At 29.2% G+C, this 24,019-nt stretch overlaps 1 protein-coding gene across 2 annotated transcripts in view; it reads right to left on the bottom strand.

Moving 5' to 3' along the window:
* LOC147063879 (DNA-binding protein D-ETS-4-like) overlaps positions 1-24,019 on the bottom strand; it is a 79,016-nt gene that overhangs the window by 14,231 nt on the left and 40,766 nt on the right. For both annotated transcript variants that reach the window (XM_085959296.1, XM_085959297.1), the window contains exons 3-4: positions 13,395-13,549; positions 4,979-5,129 (exon numbers count right to left, since the gene is read on the bottom strand). In XM_085959296.1, coding sequence (XP_085815422.1) covers positions 4,979-5,129; positions 13,395-13,549 — 306 coding nt within the window. The remainder of the gene's footprint in view (positions 1-4,978; positions 5,130-13,394; positions 13,550-24,019) is intronic.

The following is a 24,019-nucleotide window of genomic DNA, read 5'->3' as shown; positions in this document are numbered from 1 at the left end:
TGTATGGGCTATAATTCCTTCTGGCTATAATAACATCTTACATTAGAGACTATATATTTAAAACTAACGGGCAGTTTTGCGGTCAATCTTCAGCCTATTGAAGTTTTTATACCAAGTTTGTATTTGTCTTACGATTTACAGCAGTATGATTTCCGTTCAGTACGCAAAAGACAGGATTACCAACTTGAATTCGCATTTTGAAAAAAGAACACAACTATACCAAGGAAAACTTCCCATACAAAAGCATTTAAAGGAATGAATGGAAAGCTAAGTTTATATGAAATTGTTATCAGAACTTTAACTAATTTGATACTATCGACTGAGGGTACTTGATGGAATTTGAATTTAAATTCTAATTGATTCTGACAGAATACAGATTATTCTCATTTATTTAACAATGCAATAAGACAATGTGAAAAGTTTATTACTAAGTAAAAAGATTATAACAACTTGTTATGGAAAATTGAAGTATGTATATGGAAATACTGTATTTGGTACATTATATACCTACTCACTGTTAATACATTCGTTCGGAATATTTCAAGAGAAATTTTAATAAACTTTTAGTATTACAACCTATTTAATAATTAAAATAAAACACAATAATATGTAGAGCTTATTTTACAAAAAAATATAATCATCAGTACTGGTTTCGTTTGCTTTAACGAGATACTGACAACCGAATGAAATAAGTACCTACTACAATATAATAATGTATCATATTTTATTTGAACTACATCTTCACTTTGAAGGTTCTCTTCAATAAACTGTTTTTTTTTGTAGAAGAAGACAAAAATGTGGACGGATTTAACCGTTTACTAATATATATTTAATCTTATAATGCATTATAAAAACTGAACTTTGTTTTGCATTTTGATCGACGCAAAAAGATAAAGTCACTGTTTTTCGGGTTTTTCTTGTTGATATCCACAAAATGTAAGAATTATAAAATCAATGATTGTTTTCCAGTCATATCGATGCCAGATTAAATTATAGATCGCGTTGTAACAAAAAGTGTCTAATATGAAATATTGATTACAAGTATAGATAAGAATAGATAATTTCGAAAAACCGTGGTGGCCTGGTGGCACAATGCTTGCAGCCGACATATTCACGTGTTGTCTTTAAAATAATATTTCTTTGAAGTTAGAATGAGTACGGGTGGGGCCGACAAAAAAGTATCGACGCGTTTTGACTGATACTTTGGTATCAAATCAATACTTTTCTATTGATATGATGATTGACGATCCTAGTCACGGACTTAATATCTTATTCAAATGGCTAGCTATCATATTTCGAAAAGAAAAGTCCAAAAAGATTCATGTCGAATTATATTGCCAATTGAAAAAGTATCATATATTATGTATATTAGGATAATAAAAAATTCAAATGTATAATACATTGATGCTTGCGCATAAATGCGTAGTTAAGCGATCCGGACCGCCCCCAAGATTCAATATATACTTTAAATTGTATATGATATGATGAATGTTTCAATTTCTTTTATTTTTTGAACTGTCAATTCATGGTGGAACTGCATTGTATTGTTGTTTTAATTTAATAAAACGCATTTTTTTTGTTGTAGTACTTATTCCACTTTTAATCAATAAATTAGGACCGGTTTCGTCCGCCTCAGAAGGACATTCAGTTGAAAATGTCCCTCTGTGGCCGACGAAACCGGTCCTAATTTATTGATTAAAAGTGGAATAAGTACTACAAAAAAAGAATGTTTCAATATTTAATGAGCAGGTACAGTTGTATCTATTTCTGTTAATCGGTGTAAATGTAAACGGTGTGGAGAGAATATTATTAATTAGCCTCGTAAAAAGGTGCGCCTGAAGATATTAATAGTACCTCGTCAATATTGCGATTTTATGAATGTTTACTTTGTGATATTAATACAAAAATTAATTAAATATTCGTCTAACGTTTAGGCGTTTCTCTTCCTCTTCTACATCGAATGTATATTATATTAAAATCTAAAAATAAACAGGTAAATAAATGTACCTATAAAAATGTCATGCGTGTTTAGCTTGTTGTGCAATAATCAAATAATTATCTTATTAAAAGAACAAAGTATGATCATGTACGTAGTCATTATGAAAGATAATGAAATTCGTAATATGAGTCAAAATGGTGATATATTTAGTCTGGCTAAACAGATAAAAATTGGTCGCGAAAGATTGCCAAATTGTTTTTTTATATCTTTACAAATCGATTTACGATAACGTCACATTCAGTAATTTAGAAAGTGATAAACTGTTATCAATAATTAAAATTGTTATTTCACGATAATATCGAATTTATAACTCAATGAACTGTTACTTTGTTTGAAAACACCTGCGATTATTTGCGATTCCCCGGTACGTCGTTCAGTCAAGCGACAATCCATTGTCGGTTCGTCATTTATCAAGTTGACCCGTCTGCAAGTAACTCGTTTCTATCATAATATATACTATATAAATATATTATATTTAAATAAAATTAATATCCACTACAAACTGGGAGAGCGTATTTTTAATACTTTCATAGAGAATCAGCGTTTAGATACTTAGTGGTGATTCACACCACTGCACAAAAATCTTATTACTTTTTTTACTAAGTGTACAACTAATGGTAACTTAAAACATCTGAAAAATAGATATTATATTGACTATACGTAGATTGAAAAATTTTAACCTGTATCTGCTGGATTTGCCCCAGTATGCTTTTCCAATTAAGCTACGGGAATCATACCAAACTACGACGATTAAAACTAGAAGTTGTTACATATAATGCTTATCGAATTGCGTTATAATGATGGTTATCGGTTTTAGTCAATGACATATTAAATGGACAACTCACTTCATACCCGGCGCGCACGAGAAATTGTGCATGAAAGTCATTCACAGATGTATAGGTAGATGTCACGTGACCATATGACGTATCCGTTTCCATTATGCGATACAAGCTTCGAGAATTTATAGTAATATAACCTTTATTGTAATGGCGTATTAGTGTCATGACTCATTGCGTTAGAAACAGATTCTCGGTTACTTACGACTTCTCGGAGATTAGACGCAAGTGAGACAGCGCATCACAGGCGACTGTCCAATGGTTTCTGTCATTCAATTGCATTAATTAAAATGGCATTTTATAAATAATAAATAATACTAACACATGAAAAGTGATATCCCATCTTTCTTGGAGTGTTTAGTAGATTTTTTTTTACAATTTTTAACTAGGCACATTGGCATTTTGTAACACAATAATAACGGTGGAGTCGAAACCTGACAGTCAGAAATTTTGTATGGGCAGACCCAGCGGTGTCGCCAGACCGCTTGCAAGCAGAATGTTCATTTGAGCGTAGGATACCGATATTAAAATATGAATTTCGCCATCCGGCAGACCCGACACAAAGTGAATGTCATTTTATTTTCTAGATGATTCGTCCATATTAATGTCATTGGTTTTAGTATATTAAATTAAGGTAGGTATCAATAATTAATTCCTTAATTACTAACGGTGTCGTATTTGCTTCTACAAAATGATTTTTTCTAGTGTGTATATGCATGAGATGTTTTCAAATTATGTATATTCAGTATAATGTTAAATTTTCAAATCTGTATCTCATTCGTTGAATAAAAAGAAATGGCTTATTAAAAAACATGTTATATTATTGATTCAAAGTTTCCAAACATGAGTTTTGATTAAATATGACCCCAAAGTGCTATAATTTTTGCTTATTTTCTTCGATTGTAGCTAGAAAACCCTCAAATAAATTGGAAGACCGTAATTAATGATGTAATAACATATATTATAGAACATTCCTCATAATCCAAGTTTTATCTATTATGTATTTATTTACAATGTAGTTTTGTTTTTTTTGTACACTCGGCAAACTATTAAAAACAGCATTTTGTATCTTATGCTCTATTACAACTGCGCTTACTATTGTTTTCAGTATTTTTGACTTACAATATATACCTTTAATTATATAGGTACTTAAAAAATGACATTGAAAACAATTAACTCAAAATATTTGCTGTCCATTTTATGGCATTTAACGATATCTTTCAATCAATAAAAAGACCTTGATGTCGTTAATAGAATTATATAATACAGTTTTCACCGCACGTACGATATTAGTGAAGGTGGATCGAACCAGATATTAGTAAGAAAAAAAATCTGACATTAAAATAAAAATAAAACAATCAAATTAGTCTTGCGACCAGATTGTTAGGTACTTAAATAGTTATTATGACATGACAATGGTGTAGATTTTTTCATTTTTTTATAATATACAAATTAATATATTCGGACATGAAACACGTCAAATTAAAACAAAAAAAAATGAGACATAACATAATTATAAAGTATATATATCAAAGCTATCTTTGATTAAAAGTATGTGATAACAATATTGTGAGTTGAAACAAAGTTTTCAGATATTTTATAATAACATGCAATTTATAATTAAGCTTCAGGCGATTTCGCAAGCTTTTTTTTAGCTTATCTGAATTGCATAACATAATAATATTTCAACGATATTAATATTGTCGACCGGAGGGTACTTGATGGAATTTGAATTAAAATTCTAATGGATTTAAGTTTTGTACTATTTTATTTGAGTCGTTTTTTGCGACCCGGCTTTCGCATTTCGGCATCTTCGGGCACTATGTGCACTCACCAAAAGGCAAATACACACTGACCATGAGTTGATTCTAACTTATATAATAAATTAGTACAATAAAGTATGTTAAAACTTTAACACCTACCTAGTCAAGGACCAGAATAAAAAAATATAAAAAACAAATTATGAGTTTGTAAAAAAAACAGCAATCACTAATAATACAATCAATAGGCGTATATAATATCATTAGATAATAATCAATTACACTTACAACACAAACAAAATAATCAGTTACATTGAAGCCATCAATAAACTATGTCCGATTCAAAAAAAATAAAAATATTATTTTATATTCAATTGACTCACCTTCACTGGCTTCCTCGTTGCTAGAAGCCGTTGAAACCGTTGAGTTTTGTTGAGGATCAGTCGTCCAGCTCATGCTGGCTTCTCCAAGACTTCCACTTTCTTGCCTGGCAGCTTTCCATATCTCCAATTGGGCGAATAGAGTACTCCCAGCCTGTTGGTAAAAGCAGATGATTAATTTTCTATTTAATATGCCAACTGTCTGGTAATAACGTAATTAAAATATGTCATATCTTGTGAAAGTAGGCTTCGACTAACGATGTAGACTGTAGAACATGCTATATTATAATGATTTAATATTAATAAATAATAAAGATGATTGTGTGTTTTTTTTTATTTGCATGCCTGACTGAAAACCTACCATATCTCCTTCAACTCTAGTCAGTACTTAGTTATCGGTTGACAAACGATTGACTAAGATATTAATAGGTACTATCGACTGAAGGTACTTGGTGGAATTTGAATCACTCACTCATTCACTCAAATGGAATAGTATAAAACTTAAATCCATTAGGATTGCCTGAGAGTTTAATAAAGAAAATACTACTACCAATCAGTGGCTAGGGGTGGAGGTAGGCTGTTAAGATTCGACATAAATAGTGCACACTAAACATTGCCAGTCATACTTATTTGTTTTCGTTTGAACTATGAATACAATTTTCAGATGGTGCTGGTTAGTTTTAAAAATTCAAACAAACCCTACCTACACTTAACCATTATAGTTTAGTTACGCATGCTATGGACGTTACGACAAAATAGCGCACATTTTTAAAGTCACACTTAGTTGTTTCCGTTGAATTAAAAATACATAAGTATTACAGATGGTGTTAGTTAGTTTTTTTTTAATTAATTAAGCTATGTCTAAAACAAGCAATAATCGATAAATAATACTCTTCCATCTATAAAAAATCTAAAATGATGGAAGTATGGTTTAATGGCATAATTTTAGATATTATAGAGATAAACGAATATGTTTTGACTATTGTTTACATGGTTTGAATTAGGCAGAGTTCCATTGAATTTTAAAAACTAACAAACAATATCTACACATTGTAGTATTAGTTCAATGAAAACAAAATAATTCGTTTGACTGACATAGTTTAGTATGCACTATTTATGTCGGATCTTAACTGCCTACGTCCACCCTTCGCCTCTGCTACCATGAGATATTTATACTTTAATAACAAATCTTCCGATGGACTGTACCTACAGATCTTATAAAGCTAAACATTAGGTAATATTGTTTAAAATTAAATTGATTTCGAATAAAATACTATGTCATGGACTAGAAAATAACACAAAATGTTCCATTGTAATACCAAGTAGACATGTTAAAAACAAAATAATGTGCTTAAATGCATGGTTGCCTTTTTATTTTTTAAATGAAGAAATAAATTATTATTATTGAACTTATATAAGGAAGTGCTATTAAGATTTTAATGAGAAAAATATGCATTTTTATTATGCATTGTCGATTAAACGAAACCTAATATACATATATATACCTTTATTTTAGTAATAAAATATATTATTAATGACTGTTTATTTCTTAAGGCATTTATCGATTATTTTGCGTCTATTTATTATTGCGTCTTATTCCTAACACTGGGGGCAATACAATCTGCGTATTTTCATTAAAATATAAGAAGATATTCAAGTTTGAATGTTGGATAATTGATAAGATTTAAAGTGTTTACCTATCTGAATCTAGAAATAAACAACTGAGTAATAATTATAGTTATTTGATATGAATTAAATACACTTGCGATAAACGTTGACCTCTTGCGGCATTACATATTAATTCTCTTCAAATATGAATAAATTATGCACTTATTCAGATAATGATAGTTTAATAAAATAAATCTTATTTTTTTGTAGAACAAAATAAATATTCTTTTAATTTTATTTATTAAATTACTGTTAAATTTAAAATCACGACTCTTCGATTTAGCTAAGTGGCCATCTTCTTCTTGTGGTTAGGTACACCTAAGCCAAACGTTGGTTTACCTGATATCAGATGAGATCATTTCTAAATCCATACATCGGCCAGTCTTTAAACCGCAATTAACTAAATAACTCGCAAGGAAAAAATCGTATACAGAATATAGATAAATAATAATTCATACCTACCTATACATAACCGACTTTTTGTACTAGTATAGTCAGTTCATCTCAAATATTACTTATAGATATTTTTATTTAAAATAGTAAGTAATATTACAATATTATAAATGCAATACTACGTGTATAATTTTTTCTTAATGCAACTTAAACTTTGCTTTTACAATTTATCGATATATGTTTTTATTATCTATCTTTCTAGAATCATTTAAATCAAAAGTTACGGAATTATTGTAGGTACTTTGGCTGCAAGGTTTTAGACAAACAATGCCGATATTTTATTTGAAGAACATGTAAAAAGCTGTTCCTTACTAATTATAGTTTATTTTATTAGATCTACTATGTATCTATATACAACCTAAGTCTGTATTTTCAACTTTGATGTTAAATATGCATATACGTCATATGAAAATATGTTTCGAGAAATGAGTGTATGTATCTGTATTTAATACGAAAGCAAGGCAAGGCCGAAGAAACAACTTCCATCGTTTAGTTGAAATAGCTAGTAACTCGAATAGGTTGCTAACTATTATATACATGTAACAGTGTTCGTTTGTGAATCGTTGTTCCTACGTACATTCAACTACGGTTACAAGTAAATTGTACGTAAAACATTTCACCGTGGCACAGGTCACCGAGAGCTTTCTTATCGGAAAGAGATGACTGTAGAGTATACGGTCTCCAATTTTATTAGATTCAATATGAAAATTAATTCCATTTTTATCTCTGATTTTGGCAAAATTCATGAACTCAAGAATGAAAACCTAACCCAACCTAACCTAACCTAACAAATAATTCAGTATATTGACTATTTTCAAAATTTGTTTGCTGCTGGCTTCCTGTAAAGTGTAAACCGATAAGAAGCGTGTTTTATTTAAACATGAATTTTATGTGTATACTATACGACACAAAGAGGTTGGACAATATTTAATATACGGTCATATATTTACGATACAACATTTCACGGTGAAGTGTGATACGGCGAACTACATACGTATAAGTTCCCAGGCACGACATTCATCATATTATAATATTTCTAAATTAAACGTTAACAATTATTAAATAGACTCATAATAAAAAATTTCATTAAAGTAAACCAATTGGTATTTTGTAAAAGTGGTCAATATGTTTATATTATTGGCAATAACTATTTAAAATTTACTGACCGTCGATTTAAAATACTGTTAAACTAATATATTACTTGAATGTTAGTTACGATATGTTGCACGCGCACTGCAGTCACAACAATTTATTCGATTGTGATGAATTCGCGGCCAAGTAGGTTACCACATTTTGCCACTTAGCACTTACCACAAGTTAGTGTGAGTGGGATTCTTAATATGACTCGCTATTGCAAAAACTTTCTCTATCGCGTATAAATGAATTGATCGTAGTACATTATTATACTACGGTTGACAAGATATGAATTCTTATTAACAAAATTAATTTAAAATCAACAGATATTTAAAACACACATGTTTTTGTAAACATAAGTAGTTATACCAAATAATACTGAGAAAATGTTAGTACCTACGTATGTATGATAATGCATTTTATTACTGTTATCGATCGTGATAAAGCTACAAATTTGAGATAGGATATTTTAATATTTTAACATGAGATACACAAAATTTGTCTTATCCTAACTCTTGACATTTTTATCAGAGCTATGGAGTCGGAGGCATGCTTTATGCTTATATATGGTATTTTGGCAGTGTCAGATATCGATTATAATGTATTAAATATATTTTTTTCAATTAAGCGAATAGGTACCTACAGTAAGACGTGTGCTTTCAATAAAAAAAATACAATTTATTTTTTAATTCTAGCATACTCGGGATTGTATTTAGGATTTCCAAACTAATTTATAACCCTGGTTATTATATTTACCGAAAAACTTACCGGGAATTTTCATTACCAAATAATCATTGCTTAAATTAGCTTAAAATATTAAATATTTATATACCTACGTATTATTATTTTTATTTCTGTGGTAGTTATGTCATACTGATCTATTGTGATAATGGTAAAAAATTAATACTTTTCAAGTAAATCGAAATACTGCCGAAATAGTAAAAAAAACCGAACAAGTAATTAAAAGTTGAAAAATATTATTATGTAAGTATGTGTTTTAAATATGTTGAAATTTTATTAAAAAAACATTGTAACTGTTTAACTTTGTTTAGATATATATTAGATATTATCAGTTACCATCTGTTAATTGCCCTTATGATTAAATTGTACGTGAAATTATTGGTATGTAAGTCGCACCGCACCGCAAATGACGTCAGTCAATTGATACTATCATAATGCTGAAAAGGTGTGTTAACATAATTCATTAACAAAATACATACCTACACACGTTCAACACTTATATTAAAGTAGACAAACAAAATAGTTTAGAAATTAGTGATAGTTGAATACGATTAGAGTGGGTAAGCTCTATAGAGAGCTACAATAATGAACGTTAAATAAAATTAGTTGCATACTGTATTACAACGTTTTTATTATGTCGTATTCTTGTTTGTCCGGTGGTTGTTTATCCGGTACAAATCTTTAAATCAATTTTTAACTAACTTTCCGACTAGCTAGACATTTGAAACTTTTAGAATATATCAGAACACGATGCCAATGCATTTTTTAATACGTTTAGCCATCTTTAAGTAGAATTGAATTAATTTTTAGTTAATTCTGTTTTGTATGAAAAGTTATTTCGATACCATTATTGGTTGCTAGAGGGTCCTAGCAACTAAATTATTCAATAATATATACGTGCGTTACTATATAAATCAATATGAAATGACATTTCATTATTCAGTATTTCTATCAGGTACAAATTTTTTTGATCGTTTAAGCTAGTCAAGTCAAGTTTATATGATTCAACAGAAAATTTAAAAACGTTGTAAGTTTATAAAAAGTTCTTTTTATCATGTAATTATTTTAAATCATAATACATCGATTTCATAAGGGAACATTGAAATATTTTATTTTAATCGTAGAAATTATCTCTTATTGGATTACCTTTATTGTCCTATGTATACATAGGTACATTGATTGTGCCATTAATTGAGCTAAAATTTACTTCTACAGAATCAATAGAAAAAAAAATAAAAGAATTATCATTGCTTGAGTATCAGTGGGCATACATATTTTTTTGTATATGTACCCACAATAAATTGCTCACTTAGACTGACAATTAATTGTATGAAAGCCGAAATTAGTTATACGTATAAACTTGTATCCTTTTGGAAGCATCCAAATTAAATCGTAGTACATACGTATTTTAGTTAATTCCAGGTTCGAACCCGGAACCATACGAATAGCGATGGGTTAGTGATTTACCACAAAAAACAATACGCAATTTCTAAACATCATTTTTAACAATGGAACAATGACAGCATTAATGACAATATTATTCATAACATACACAATAAAACAAGTAGGTAATCCACTAAATTGCAGCTTCTGTCCTGTTAAACCTAAGGTTATATTTACAACTGATAATTTTTTACTACGCAGGTCACGGAATTAGTTTTGTTGTTTTTTGCGGTTATATTTTCCAGAAACTACTATGCTAAGTAGCTTTTTCGGGTGATGCTTTATGAATATTAATAAAAATTAGTTACTACCAAATTACTAACAACCATTTTATGGGGTTTACTCATAGCTTTGGTCAGAATTGTGTGTCATGCGGTGAAGAAATCGTGAGAATTCAATTTATAATATTAGAAAATATTTGCCTTATTTGTATTACAATAATTTTCTCATAGTTCGTCATTTTCTATAACGTAGTTGTTTTCATTCATTTAGTGAAAATATCAAATTAATTATCAATCAGACACGGCAATAATTTCTTGATAATTGGCGCCCTTATTGAAAAAGATTAAAAAAATATCATAAATAATTTAATACTTGCATAATATTTTGGTAAATAATATAAAAAATATTGTACAGAACCATTTCTACAATGTGAAGTGTTTAACTAAGCTCATTTTTTTTAATGTAGCACACCATTTTAATATTGCATAAATCTCGAAATCTTGTTATGTAGTACCTAATTGCAAATTGAAATTTGACATGCCCTCTGAAATCAGGCATAATGCTAATTTCTTTGTGATTTATGTGTATTTTCTATATATCGTGTCGCCTTGAATTATTTTTGTAGCATGCATATTTATATATGAACATATTATAATCCGTTGTTAACTCTAAATACCTAAATTATTGACTTATCAACTTTTAGCAGCAAATCCACGATCTAATTCCATTTTAAGACAGTTATCATTTATTACGTATATCGATTTTAAATAATTCTCTCTATCTTTAGATCTTTAAGATTACAAAAAGAAGAAGATTGTATCTATAAAAAAATGGTAAGACATTATTGTGCTATGGTTTATAAACGTAATAGTCACTGATTGTTGAAAGTTGCATACTTATAGATACCTAAACTTAGTAATAACGAAAATATCTTTCCATTAAAAAATCTGCTCACTGGTTGGAAACAAAATGTGTAATTTACTTAACACAAAACGTTTAACGGGACTGTAATTTTTATCTGATTTGCGATGTCTAGTTTACTTATATGGCCTTGGTGACCAGAAATCGATTTAATAATACCTAAACCTTTGCGATCTCAAAGCTATAAATATCATTAGAAATGTTGTGTGTTTTGTGAAGAAGAAAAGCGACACGGATTGCAAGAAAGAGCAAATTAATGTAAGTATCGCAAAAATGACATGCAAGAAGCTACTGTTTTATCCACGTCAAAAAAATCCCCACTTTTGGGGGAAAATATTTATAAATTTAACTTTGTGTGTTTTAGTGGTATATATTTTGTTAGTAATGTATCCATACAGCATATATCTTAGATATTGTGAAGAAATTTGGGGCGGCATTTTGTCTAGGGACGTCACTGCTTGATGGCATATAGAAAGACTTTCGAGTGCTGGAGACGACGAAGGCCTATCAGAATGATGGCGAAGGTAGCAAACACAAGGAGAATAATAATATTATACTTACTAATTAATTTATTGTAAATTATTCAAAAATAAAATTCTCTATACTGAGAAGTAATAATTTTATCATTATTAAATTATAAGGAAGAATCAATATGATTTTATAAATGTATGTATAAAAATTTAAAAACGAAAAGAAATCCGCATATTATTTTGCGCAAACTTAATGCGAATATGTGGTCAAACATAACGTTTTACGAAGAAAACTCTTTTATATTCGATTCGGCCTTGTCAAAAATGCCGTATCTCTTTCTTCGCCTGTTAAAAGAGAACCACATTCCGTCCACCTCAAAAGTTTCGACTTCTGATCGCATGGCTGACTTTCCCGAGCGATGGTGAAATTTGTTCGCGAACCGCTACGTCATGATATAACAGAAGAGAGCAGCTATGTTGTTATTACACCTGTTCATAGAATAATTCGCCAAAGACGAGCTTTTATCTTACATGCAAAAATTGATAAAACACTATGAAAAATCAATTTAACAGTGGATTATCAATCATTAAATTAAAAAAAAAAACTGTTATTTTTCCATCGAAAATTATCATTTAGTTAAAAATGTTGTTATTTGGCATACTGCGAATGAATGTATATTGAAGAGAGGTCATCTATTGTGAATCACTGTGTATTGTCAAGGTTGTTTCAATTCAAAATGGCCGACTCAAAAGAAAGTTTGGACACGTTCTTTTTTTAAATCGCTTTTTTTAAGACCCGTTCAATCAAAATGTACATTGTACATGAATATCATACTATTTATAATTTATTTTTCAATTATATTTTCATGTATTATCATTGTATTACAAATACATATTTTGAATGTGATATCCATTGTTTTCATCAAAATCTAATGCTGTAAATTATTCACTATACGTTAGATAAAATAACGACAACATCTATGAAAATGTATTTTTATGATAGTTGAATTGGGTTATATACATCGGTGTCAGAATATTGCGACACATTTTAACTATTGGCCTTTTTTAATTTAACTCGTAACTCAATTTGGAGAGCGCTTATGAGCAGGTATTAAAAATGCCAATAGTTAAAATGTGTGGAAATTAATCATGGCAGTCATAGCATAGTAGTAGCAAGTAGGTATCTATCTGATATACATTTTCGTGATTAAGAATAGTACTTAATTAGCTTAGATTTTCCCAATAGTATAAGGGTATTGTGTAAATTTGTGAAAATATTGGAAAATGAATATATTGACGATACAACAACACCCTCACGTGGTGCCAACTTATAATGGTTACGCAGTAAGAATAGTATGTTAATATACCTGAGGTGCTCTCTGAACAAAGTCCTGCTCTGAGAGACCAGCCAGTCTGGCGCCATCCATGCAGAAATACTCCACAGGAACCAGAGGAAGAGAGTACTGTCTTAACGTCCACAGGAGCCAAGCCTTTACATCTTCACCGCTCCAGTCGACAGGATCTGAGGAAAAAGAAAAAAGTATATTATTAATTGTGTTCATTATATTAGATATAACATTTAGAAAGATAAAGTGCACTGTATAAAAGAATCACATGTCGTATAATATTTGTTGAATACAAAATAAAAAGGGACAGAGTGTGAAGGAATTCATTGAAAACCCTTACCAATGGCTGCAAGGATTACGGATAATATGGAAAATGGAGAGTATTAATTCAGAATTTTATAGTATTTCAGAGTGATTACGATCTTCATTCATGATAATAATGACGAATTGATGAATAAGACGAAATCATTCAACAACTTAAATAAATGTAATACCTATTAACATAAATAGGTTCTTGTCGGTTTACAGGAAGCCAGCGGAAAACAAATTTTGAAAATAGCCAATATACTGAATTATTTGTTAGGTTAGGTTTTCATTCTTGAATTCATGGTTTTTGCCAAAATCGGCTATGAAAATTAACGCGGTTCCCGCCTGGCTTCCTGTTAACCGACTTGCACTCATAAATATTTATTTTTATTTAATGAAAAATACATAAAACTTAACAATGCAGCTTTTGTATTTCATACATAATGCATACATACATACAGCAAAAATATACATTATTATTATGAATTTTATCAATTAAACTAATCATGTCGAAATTTACTAACAAGGCGTAATGTGTCTGTGGTGATACCTAAAAAAACCCCACTCGGTACTCATGTATATTTGTAATAAATGTATGTTTCTAAGTATTCCAAATTAATGTGTAACTTAAAAAATGTCAATGTTTCTATTTCTAACCTAGTAGATATCGAAAATAATTTAGAAACTTTACTATCGATTTAAAATACATTTCTAAGTATAATAATTTAAATTTTTTTCGTATGTGGCTGCATTTTTTTAACTCCGGCATATTAAATTGAGAGATAAAATTAGATTAATGTTATGATAATAAAACACCAAACAAGATTATCTACTCAATTCCACCCACTCTCTATTATACCTAGTAGGTAGGTACATAAAATATGTAAAAGTATTACTCATTAGTACAATAACATGAAATTTTAAATTACATAATAAATTAACATATTGACAGTCCGTCCAATAAACCATAAATTATTCTGCCAGATAAGATAATTGCAAACCAAATAAAAGATTTTTAAATTTAGTTCTGGTAAAAAAACGTAAATAGCGCTGTTGATTTTATAATATAGTATTGATACACTGTTAAAATAGTATTTTTTATATTATTTAGAACAATATATTATATGACAATCAATATTTTAATAGCAAGACTATAAGGAAATAAATTATTCATGAGTTTTTTTCATTTAAATTGACAAAAAATAAGAATTAACACGTGCGAGATTGGAGTTAATGTATTTATTATTAACAGTTAAAACGTTAGTAATTGGCACTTTTATATGAACAAAAAAACACTTACAAAACTACTTATGCAAATTGAAATGTCAATAAAATTACCATTATTACCATTATCTAACTATAATCTACTAATATACTCGTTCGTTTGTCATACAAAAACAAAACTTTCAGGAAATCATATTTTTTTTATTTTCATAATAAGAATACAATACATTAACTTGAAGATGTTGTACCAGTTTTGAATGGAAAACCTGCTGTAAATATTGCATTTTTGGTAAGAAGGAAGATTAAGATAAATCGGTTTTAGAATAGTTGAATCATTATCGCAATTAAAATAGATAGACAAATATAATAAATCAGTAATACAACAAAGTATCCGATACGTGTAATGTAGGTACAAAACAAAACGATTCTTTCAGATAATACAGTGCTACAATATACTAAGTCAAATTGAGATATTCAAGCTTTAGAGAAAAATCGCAAATTGAATCCATTTCGATATTATACGTCAGGGATGGGCATACATGAGGACAACGAGAGCCACATTCTGGATTTTCATTTATATAAAGAGCTAGATAATGGTCACCTCACGTAGTATTAAATTCACAAATTCAAATTTAATTACATTTAAACACATTCTAATTGCTATATATAATGGGTAAATAAAATACCCATATTTTATCAAGAGATATTGGGAGCCGCACTTAACCCAATGAAGAGCTGCATTTGGCCACGTCAGTTACCTATGTCGTTTTTTACAAGTAGATTGAGTACAATATGCCCTAACAACTTATACAGTATTTTGATATTAATAATGTAGATACACTTAAGTATCAAAGTAATAACTTTTAATTATTCGTTAGTTTATTTGAAGTTAGGTATATAGATATTAGATACCTACCTCTACAATTTTGTTTAAATTATTAAAAATACAGATTACAACAAAGTAACACATGAATATACTGTTCAATATTACGTAATAATTGATTAGGTACCTAAATTATGACCTTTTCCATAGGTTACTATGATTGATTTAACATTAAATAATATTTAAAATAAAGCGAGGTTTTATCGCTGTTTTTCAATTAAACATCGGTATAATATCAGTAAACAATGAAACACGTTCTAATGAACTACTGACAATTGTGTATTAGAGATCAATTCAGAGAGCCAAATTTATTTTATAAATCATTGTTCTTATATTGTTCTTGTCAAGATTACAAATCAGTCATTATTGGAGACGTCATCAACGTAGTGGTCGCGGGCCAATTTCTCTTATAATTCCTTTAAAATAAATTGACAGCTAGACTCAAAAAAAAATTATATTCGCATTGCGGCCTTCATAATAATAAAGTTTCCAACCTCTGCTTTATGTTTCAGATAGAATTATATTATATACATTAATATTATTTAATATATAAATCGATACTTAAAAAAAATACGTACCTACTGTAATATTAATAATACATAGGGTGTAAAAAATACAAAGCCTTTCGCTGAACAAAGCAATATACTATAATAAGTAGGTATAGTAGACCGTTCGGTATCGAAGTATATATTTCTTTTATTAACATATTATTATATATGTATATGCCTATACAAATTACCGGTGTTGTATTTTTTATATAACATTCCGTATGGAAAGGCCACACCCGCCATCGAAGGCCAATAAAACCGGTATTTAAAAAAACTATAAAATAATCACAGCACGTTTCTGGTCGATATAAGAATAAATAAACATATATAATTATACGTACTTACATACATATAATTATACGGACTATAAAGCCGTGGGTCCCAGGTTCGAATCCTGGGTCTGGCAAGTACACATATTGTTTTTCAATTTGTGTGTCATGGTATGGACCTAATAGGTTGAGCAAGTGGCTGACATCCATTTCTCGTAAAAAACAAAATCTGTCAATACAAACCTCCACTCTGTGGAGGCCCATATGATCCTATCAGGATCGGACATGGTCAAAAAAAAAAAAAAAATATATATATATTTAAGTTACTTGAGTAGATACGTAATTGTTTCGTAATATATATAGTATAAACCTTCGTGAAACGTGGGCGAAAACAATCACTATTACAGGTTTTAAATTCAATTTTAGTCATCGTGAAATTTTACAGAAATGCGTAACCAATTACTTAATTACTTAATATATTGTGCAATTTATGCTTGTATATTAGTTATATTAATATTTCGTTTTAAATAGCGGGATATTAAATAAATAACTACCCCAAATTTCATTGGATCCGACGTGAATCTTAGCAACCCTACGATGTAGTTTCTTTGCAGATATTTTACGAGAAACCTTGTTCTAAATACTTTAACCTATTAGGTCCATGGTCTATATCTATACATATTATTTCAACTAAATCAACTGACGTGTAATATGCTAATATGAGAACCCTGCAAATAATATTCTGGGTTAGGACGACTGCTAATTGTATTCCGATGTTTTTTTAGTAAACACTTACTTATATATTATTACGACTACGAAGTACGCAAATTTATCGTTATAATGATATAATAGCTTGAAGCGTATCATAGTAAGTTATGTATTTTTGTCTACTTTAAAATCTGCCATGTTATAATAAGATAATCAAATTAAATGAATGGTGTGGTCACGACTAAATCATAAAGAATCATTAATTCAGAAGTTTTAATTCTGTCAAACAAACATATGAAATAGTCATGAACACGGTACGGCCATTAATGCAAAATATAAGTACCTACGCATAGTTTATAAATTCTTTTTACAAGGGTATCAATCAGCTAGTTATTGCGAAATATTTGATTAAAGATCACGTTGGCGTAAGAGATACCCAATTTTATTATTATTCAAGTAGGAAATTAAAAAATACTTAATTAAATGAGTATTCAAAGTTTTAGGAACTTCATTGTTTTACAGTTTACTCATACATTACTGTCATGTAAAAGGGAATAAAAATATTCCAATAATCAGTTTGATAATGGTTTAATTTACTTGGAATAGTCGACTGTTATGTAGGATTAGGATATGATATGCCACATTTTGACAGAGTTACGTTAGGTAAGGTTATTGGCAGAAACCAGTAGCCACACTTTGTTGTGCTTTTGGTAATGGCGATGGTTCTATTTGAGTTAAGTCAGACGCTTAAAGATGAAGGATTTAAACATAGCCTTGTGATTTTAGTACATAACTTGAATAGCAGAAAATATCTAAAATGGGATTTTAATTTACGCCCATCACAATCGGGGTGAAAGTTTTCCTAGTTTGGTCCCATTTTTAGAACTTTTATAATAGCTTTTGTTCTGAGGTTATAATTAATTGTGTGTTTGCAATGAAGAGCTTAATAATTTAAAACCTTTAATTAAAAAAAACAATTCTCTTTTGTGAACTTGATTTAAAAATATATACAGATTTAACATAAAAAGAAAAATTGCCAATATGATACACATAGCTGAAATAATATTTTTCGTATAAAGTCACCTTTTAAATTCATATATATTATTTAATAGGAAGATGATTAAATTATTAATATTGAAGTATTTATTTGGTATAACTCGGAAGACCTTTTAACGACTTATCTGTTGCATGCAAATATGTCATTGGTTGCATGTCAATAAATTATTACAGAGTAAATAAATAATGCCTGATAACATTTTTTCAGACAAAATAAAACTAACAACATTGTCCAGTATTCAACAAAAAAAAAACTATTCATTATAATGTATGGCAGGCCTTGAATAAAATAACCCAGTTTATTTTTTGCTTTACTAAGCAGAAATTCAAGTGTCAAGCGAATGATCTTTAATTCATATGGAGTTGTAATATAAGTCACACCTATTTTTTGTAGAACGTGCTTTGCATTTGAAAGATTTGTTCAAATCTTGTTCCTAATAATTGCTATAATATTTATCTTTGTTGTGTAGGTAGTTCATGTATCATTAATATATATACCTAATCAATCAAATATGTGACAGAAAATACTACAAAACGTATAAGAAACTGGTTAAGGTTATTTATTGATTATAATCATTTTATGTTGTATTATTTTTTTAGTTACATTTAATAGAACGTAATAAAGTTGATTATAACTGCATTTAAATTATTCAAAGAATAACTCTGTTTCGTTGTAAATCTAGGTCTGTTTTTAATTTGTGTAGTATTAAGCTATTACGATAAAGAGTCATAGAAAGATTCTTAGTTATATAGAAAAAATGATTTATGAAATACGGTGTATTTGAAATGTATAAATTCAATAAGAGATGTTGTCATTTAAAAAAATTACCTGAATATTGCAGTCGAAATAATTAAAATCAATTATTAACTTATATAACCATATATGTGAGGTAATATTTATTATGAAGACAAGACCTCTTTTATAAAGTGATATATTTATGTCTCACAGTTAAAGTTAACTACGTTCACAGCAGTAACGCGGGGCACTTAACGGAAGCAGATTTCCTGGAATATCTCGCGCAATTCCACCTTATAAGAGTGCAATAAAAACGTCAGCTGAAATTAAAACCTCCTACAGTACAAACAAGTTCCAAGTTTACAGTGAGATTGATAAAAAAGATTTGACTTTGTGACCGATTAGTCGGTCCGTGGCATCTTGCTACAACTCTACTAAGCTCGTCGCAAGAAATTTATACAATTGCAGGTGGGTCATTGAAGTAAACATCGTTAGACGACAGGTGATTGATTAATTATTTATTTACAGGTTAACTGTTAAGGTTTATTTATAAAATACAGTCATTTAAAACAAACTGTAAACGATATCTAGAAGGATCATATAAATAGTTTGAATCAAAACTTAATGATTCCACAACGTTTATAATAGTTGACTTGGCTGCCACAAAAAAAATTATATCATTAGATTGTTGACGTTTTACTAAAATTTACGTATGTGATTCATTGTAGTCTTCGATCTTAATACAATAATTTAAGTATAATAATTGGCACAGAATGTCTTTTCAAAGGATGTTTGTTTGAATGAATTACCGGTTCATTTCGTCTTAAAAATAGTAAATGTATACACAAAACTATCCATTAATAACGAAAATGTTCCAAGTACACCCACTTATATTATCGTCACCTCAATACTACAACTAGATAACTCTGATTTGGTGATTGTTGGGAAAATTAAATTTAAAGTTTACTTGTTTAACATATTTTTAAGCTATACTTGATTATTATTTAAAATAAAAATGGAAAATTGTATTTGTCTAATTGGGAACAATTAAATAATGTGCAATTGTATGAAAAAAAAATTGTTGATATATTATTTTATTTATTAAATGCATTTATAGTTTTAAAATTATCTAATATTTTCAAACACAAAATTAATATAGTTCCCATTAACTTCTGACTTACCTAGTTTTATCATTTTATAGAGAAGGAAATGTAGAATCAAAAATTTAATAGCTATCTCAAAAACAGTGAAAACCAAGTTAACTTTGTAGTATCGAGGTGACAATATATATTTTGAGTAATATATTTGATATACAATGATTACAATAATATATTAATATTTTTGTACTGTTGATTTAAAAAAAAAATATTATTGTAGGTATTAAACAGATATTTATCCGGAAAATCGCTCAACTATATTGGAGTATCTATCTTTACACCGTCGGAGTGCATTTTAACATTACCGAGGAGGTACAATGTGGATGCTGTAATTATCATTTTCAACTTTTTGCTGGCAAATGCAGTCAGCCAAGAATCACAACAACAACATATTGCACGCTCGTTCAACTCAAATGTGCCACTTACACGGCTTTAGAAACAAAATAATGATGAGCGATGATTCAATTAAGTAATTATTCTTTTTCCCCGGAACATTAATAGCAATACTGACAACATGAAAAGAGTGGAAAAATAAAATCGCAATAAATCACCGACGAAGTTTTTGACTTAGGTACTATAGTTACTTTTTTACTTGTGTGCGGCTGTGCAGTGTGTGTTGGTTAAAGTAAAGTATAGGTATTAAATTTCGCCGTATCACAGATTACAGTAAGCTGTCATATTGGAAAGAGATGACTGTATCGCATCGAGATAAAAAAAAATAGGCTTTTTAGTTAGTTTAGTATTCAAATCAACACGAATGTATTGGATAAAGCTACGGATCGTATTCATACAACCTCAAGTAAACAAGTCTCAAAAATGTTTGTTGTACTCGCTCCACCATAAGATTGTATTTCAACTGATGCGGGGCCCAAACAATCGACCCACTCAAGCCGGCTTCTAATAATTTTAGTTCAAGGTAATAAAATTGAAGTTTGTGTCTGTGATTTCGAGATGTGTTTTGACTATTTAAAGTACACCGAAGTACAAAATATAGTTTTTTTCTGTCTGTTCTGTTAGTAATAAAAAAACTACTGAATGAATATTGATGAAACTTGCACAGTTTATAGACTAAGCAATATGAAAGTTACAAATAGATATCTACATGTAATAAAGTGGTCTGATATCAGTAGTAGAGTGGTGGGGAGAGAGGGGTGCGCGGCTAGATCTAAGACTTATTTATCTCATGGATTTGAAAAAAATCGTATCATTCCATTTTTTCATAGTGTATCTGTAGTTTCTTCGATTTTTTATTTGGTTATTTATAGTTACAAATAAATAAGTTAAAATGTTTAACTTAGTTGTTAGTTCTAAATATTTTAAATCATAAATGTTTAAAACTATCATAGAATATTCCATAACAGGATCTCAAATGACCAGTTACCAATTAGATACACTGCCAACATTTTAGTCGGTATAAGGAAATAGTCAATAAAACATTTTAAAATCATTTTATAACCCTTTACAGCGTTTGTTAATTGTTTCAGTATTTATGATAAAAAAACATATTTTTAATACAACAATTTCAAATGGCAAGTATTTGATTATTTTGGTAGTTAATATTTTAATTATGTATATCCGGGTCAAACGTCTTTACAATTATAGTATCCATAATAAAATCCGTTTATTATATTACGTGTAAGTGTGTTCACAAAAACTTGGCATCTAATTAATTGTGTACAATTTGTCACACTATGTTTTGTAGGTAAATCATTAAATAGCTTCATACAATTCGTCACCCAAGCTTTAACGTGTTGTAAGTGCGATCGTATCCCGAAATTTGTACATAAACAGTTCACCGCAGGACACTTATTCGTGCACCGCAGTACGTGAAACATGAGTTCGTGTAACATTTAATCAAATGACGAGTTTTTCGTTGAACATTTCACCGTGGAGTATATTTGTATGTATGCTACAACATGTGGCGAATTTTATGAGATGTCTTTACTAGGTTAGGTTAAGGTTAATCTAATTGGTACAGTACTATTTGCAAACTATCGCCGCATTTTGTAAGATACGTACAAATGTATTCCACGGTTAAATGTTCAACGAAGAACTCGTTATTTCATTAAAAAAATGTTAATCGAACTCATGTTTCACGTACTGCGGCGCACGAATAAGTGTCCCACGATGAACTGCATACGTGCAACTTACATGCAACCAAGTGCGATATATTAGTTTTGAGTCTACATTGAAGATTATATATCGTTTCATAGTAGAAGCCGGGTATTAAAGAAAGCTTATTAAATTAGTACATTGGTACATTATGATAAAGTGAACACCTCCTTTCGAATTTTCAACAAACAGTAAACCTTACAAAATATTATTTTCACGTTCTCTTAATAGAGGAAGAATATATTTATCATATTCTAAGTAATATTCCAACTAGGTTGTAAATATTCTACTTGTAGTAAATACCGGTAGCGAAGGGTGGAGGTAGGCTGTTAAGACCTGCTATAAATAGTGCACATTAAGCTTTGTTAGTCATACGTATTTGTTTTTATTGAACTAAGACTATAATTTACAGATGATTTTGGTAAGTATTTAAAAATCAATTAAACCCTGCTTATACCAAACCATAATAGTTTTGGTATACTTTGGACGATACGACAATATTGTGCACACTTTCTCATTCGTACTTGTTTATTTTCGTTGGAGTAAGAATACACATTACACATATTGTTGGTTCATTTTTAGCCCTGCCTAAACCAAACTGTAATAGATAAAAAATATTACTCTATCTATAAAATATCCAAAGTTATTATGATTGAATTGCATAATTTTAGATATTTTATAATAAGATGAGTATTTTTGACTATCTATAATGACTTGGTCTCGCAGGGTTTAATTGAATTTTAAAAACCAGCCAACATCATCTGTAAATTGTAGTCTTATTTCAATGAAAAAAAACACCTACATATGACTGACAAAGTTTCGTGTGCACTATTTATGGCGGATCTTAACAGACTACCTCCACTCTTCGGCACTGGTAAATACATAGTATACTTTCATTTAACTTTTATTGATTATTGCATTGAAAGAAATAATTTATTATTTCTACGAATGAATAATTAGAATAAATTAATTTAACAGCATGAAAACATTAAAAAAAGACCTACGTAATCATTAAAAATACTACTTATTGATGTATAACTAAATCCTACTTATGAAAGATAAAATTCTAAATAAGATGGCGGACAATAAACATCTGATAACTGTCACAAAATCTATAAACAAATTTTATCAATATCGTGAAAGATATTTGACTTGATTTAAAATAATTTCTTTTTTTCTTCAGTTAAAAATATAATTATGTCATACGGTAGCTAAATAGATAGATTCGAGTAAAAATGAAAGTAAATCCTGGTTTACAGTTGAGTAACACAATTTCTTCATACTTATTATTTGCTGTGTTTTTTTAGTTCGTGTTACGCAAGAGGCGAGAATGAATCAGTTGTTTCGGAAAAACCCGTAATAAATAAAGTATACTTAAAGCGATTGAATTACTATAATTTAAAACCTTGCGCAATCTCATATTAACATTTGCACTACGTAATATTATTTAAAGACATTTTCATATTATATCAACTTTCAAGAAAGCTTTATTATATAATACGTGGTCTAAATAGATAAAAATTGACAATGTCCATTTGAAGTCGGATTATGTGTTATATTTTTATTTATAGATGAAAATGGCGCTTAAATAGGATTGTTCATTGATGATAATGGTAATTATGTATTAGCAATTTTGCATTACGTATC

This window comes from Rhyacophila brunnea, unplaced genomic scaffold (genome assembly GCF_057557595.1).
Source record: "Rhyacophila brunnea isolate RB1 unplaced genomic scaffold, BYU_Rbru_1.0 scaffold_8, whole genome shotgun sequence".
NCBI classification, from domain to species: domain Eukaryota; kingdom Metazoa; phylum Arthropoda; class Insecta; order Trichoptera; family Rhyacophilidae; genus Rhyacophila; species Rhyacophila brunnea.
The sequence above is the reverse complement of the archived record's forward strand: the minus strand, read 5'-3'. Positions and strand labels throughout refer to the sequence as shown.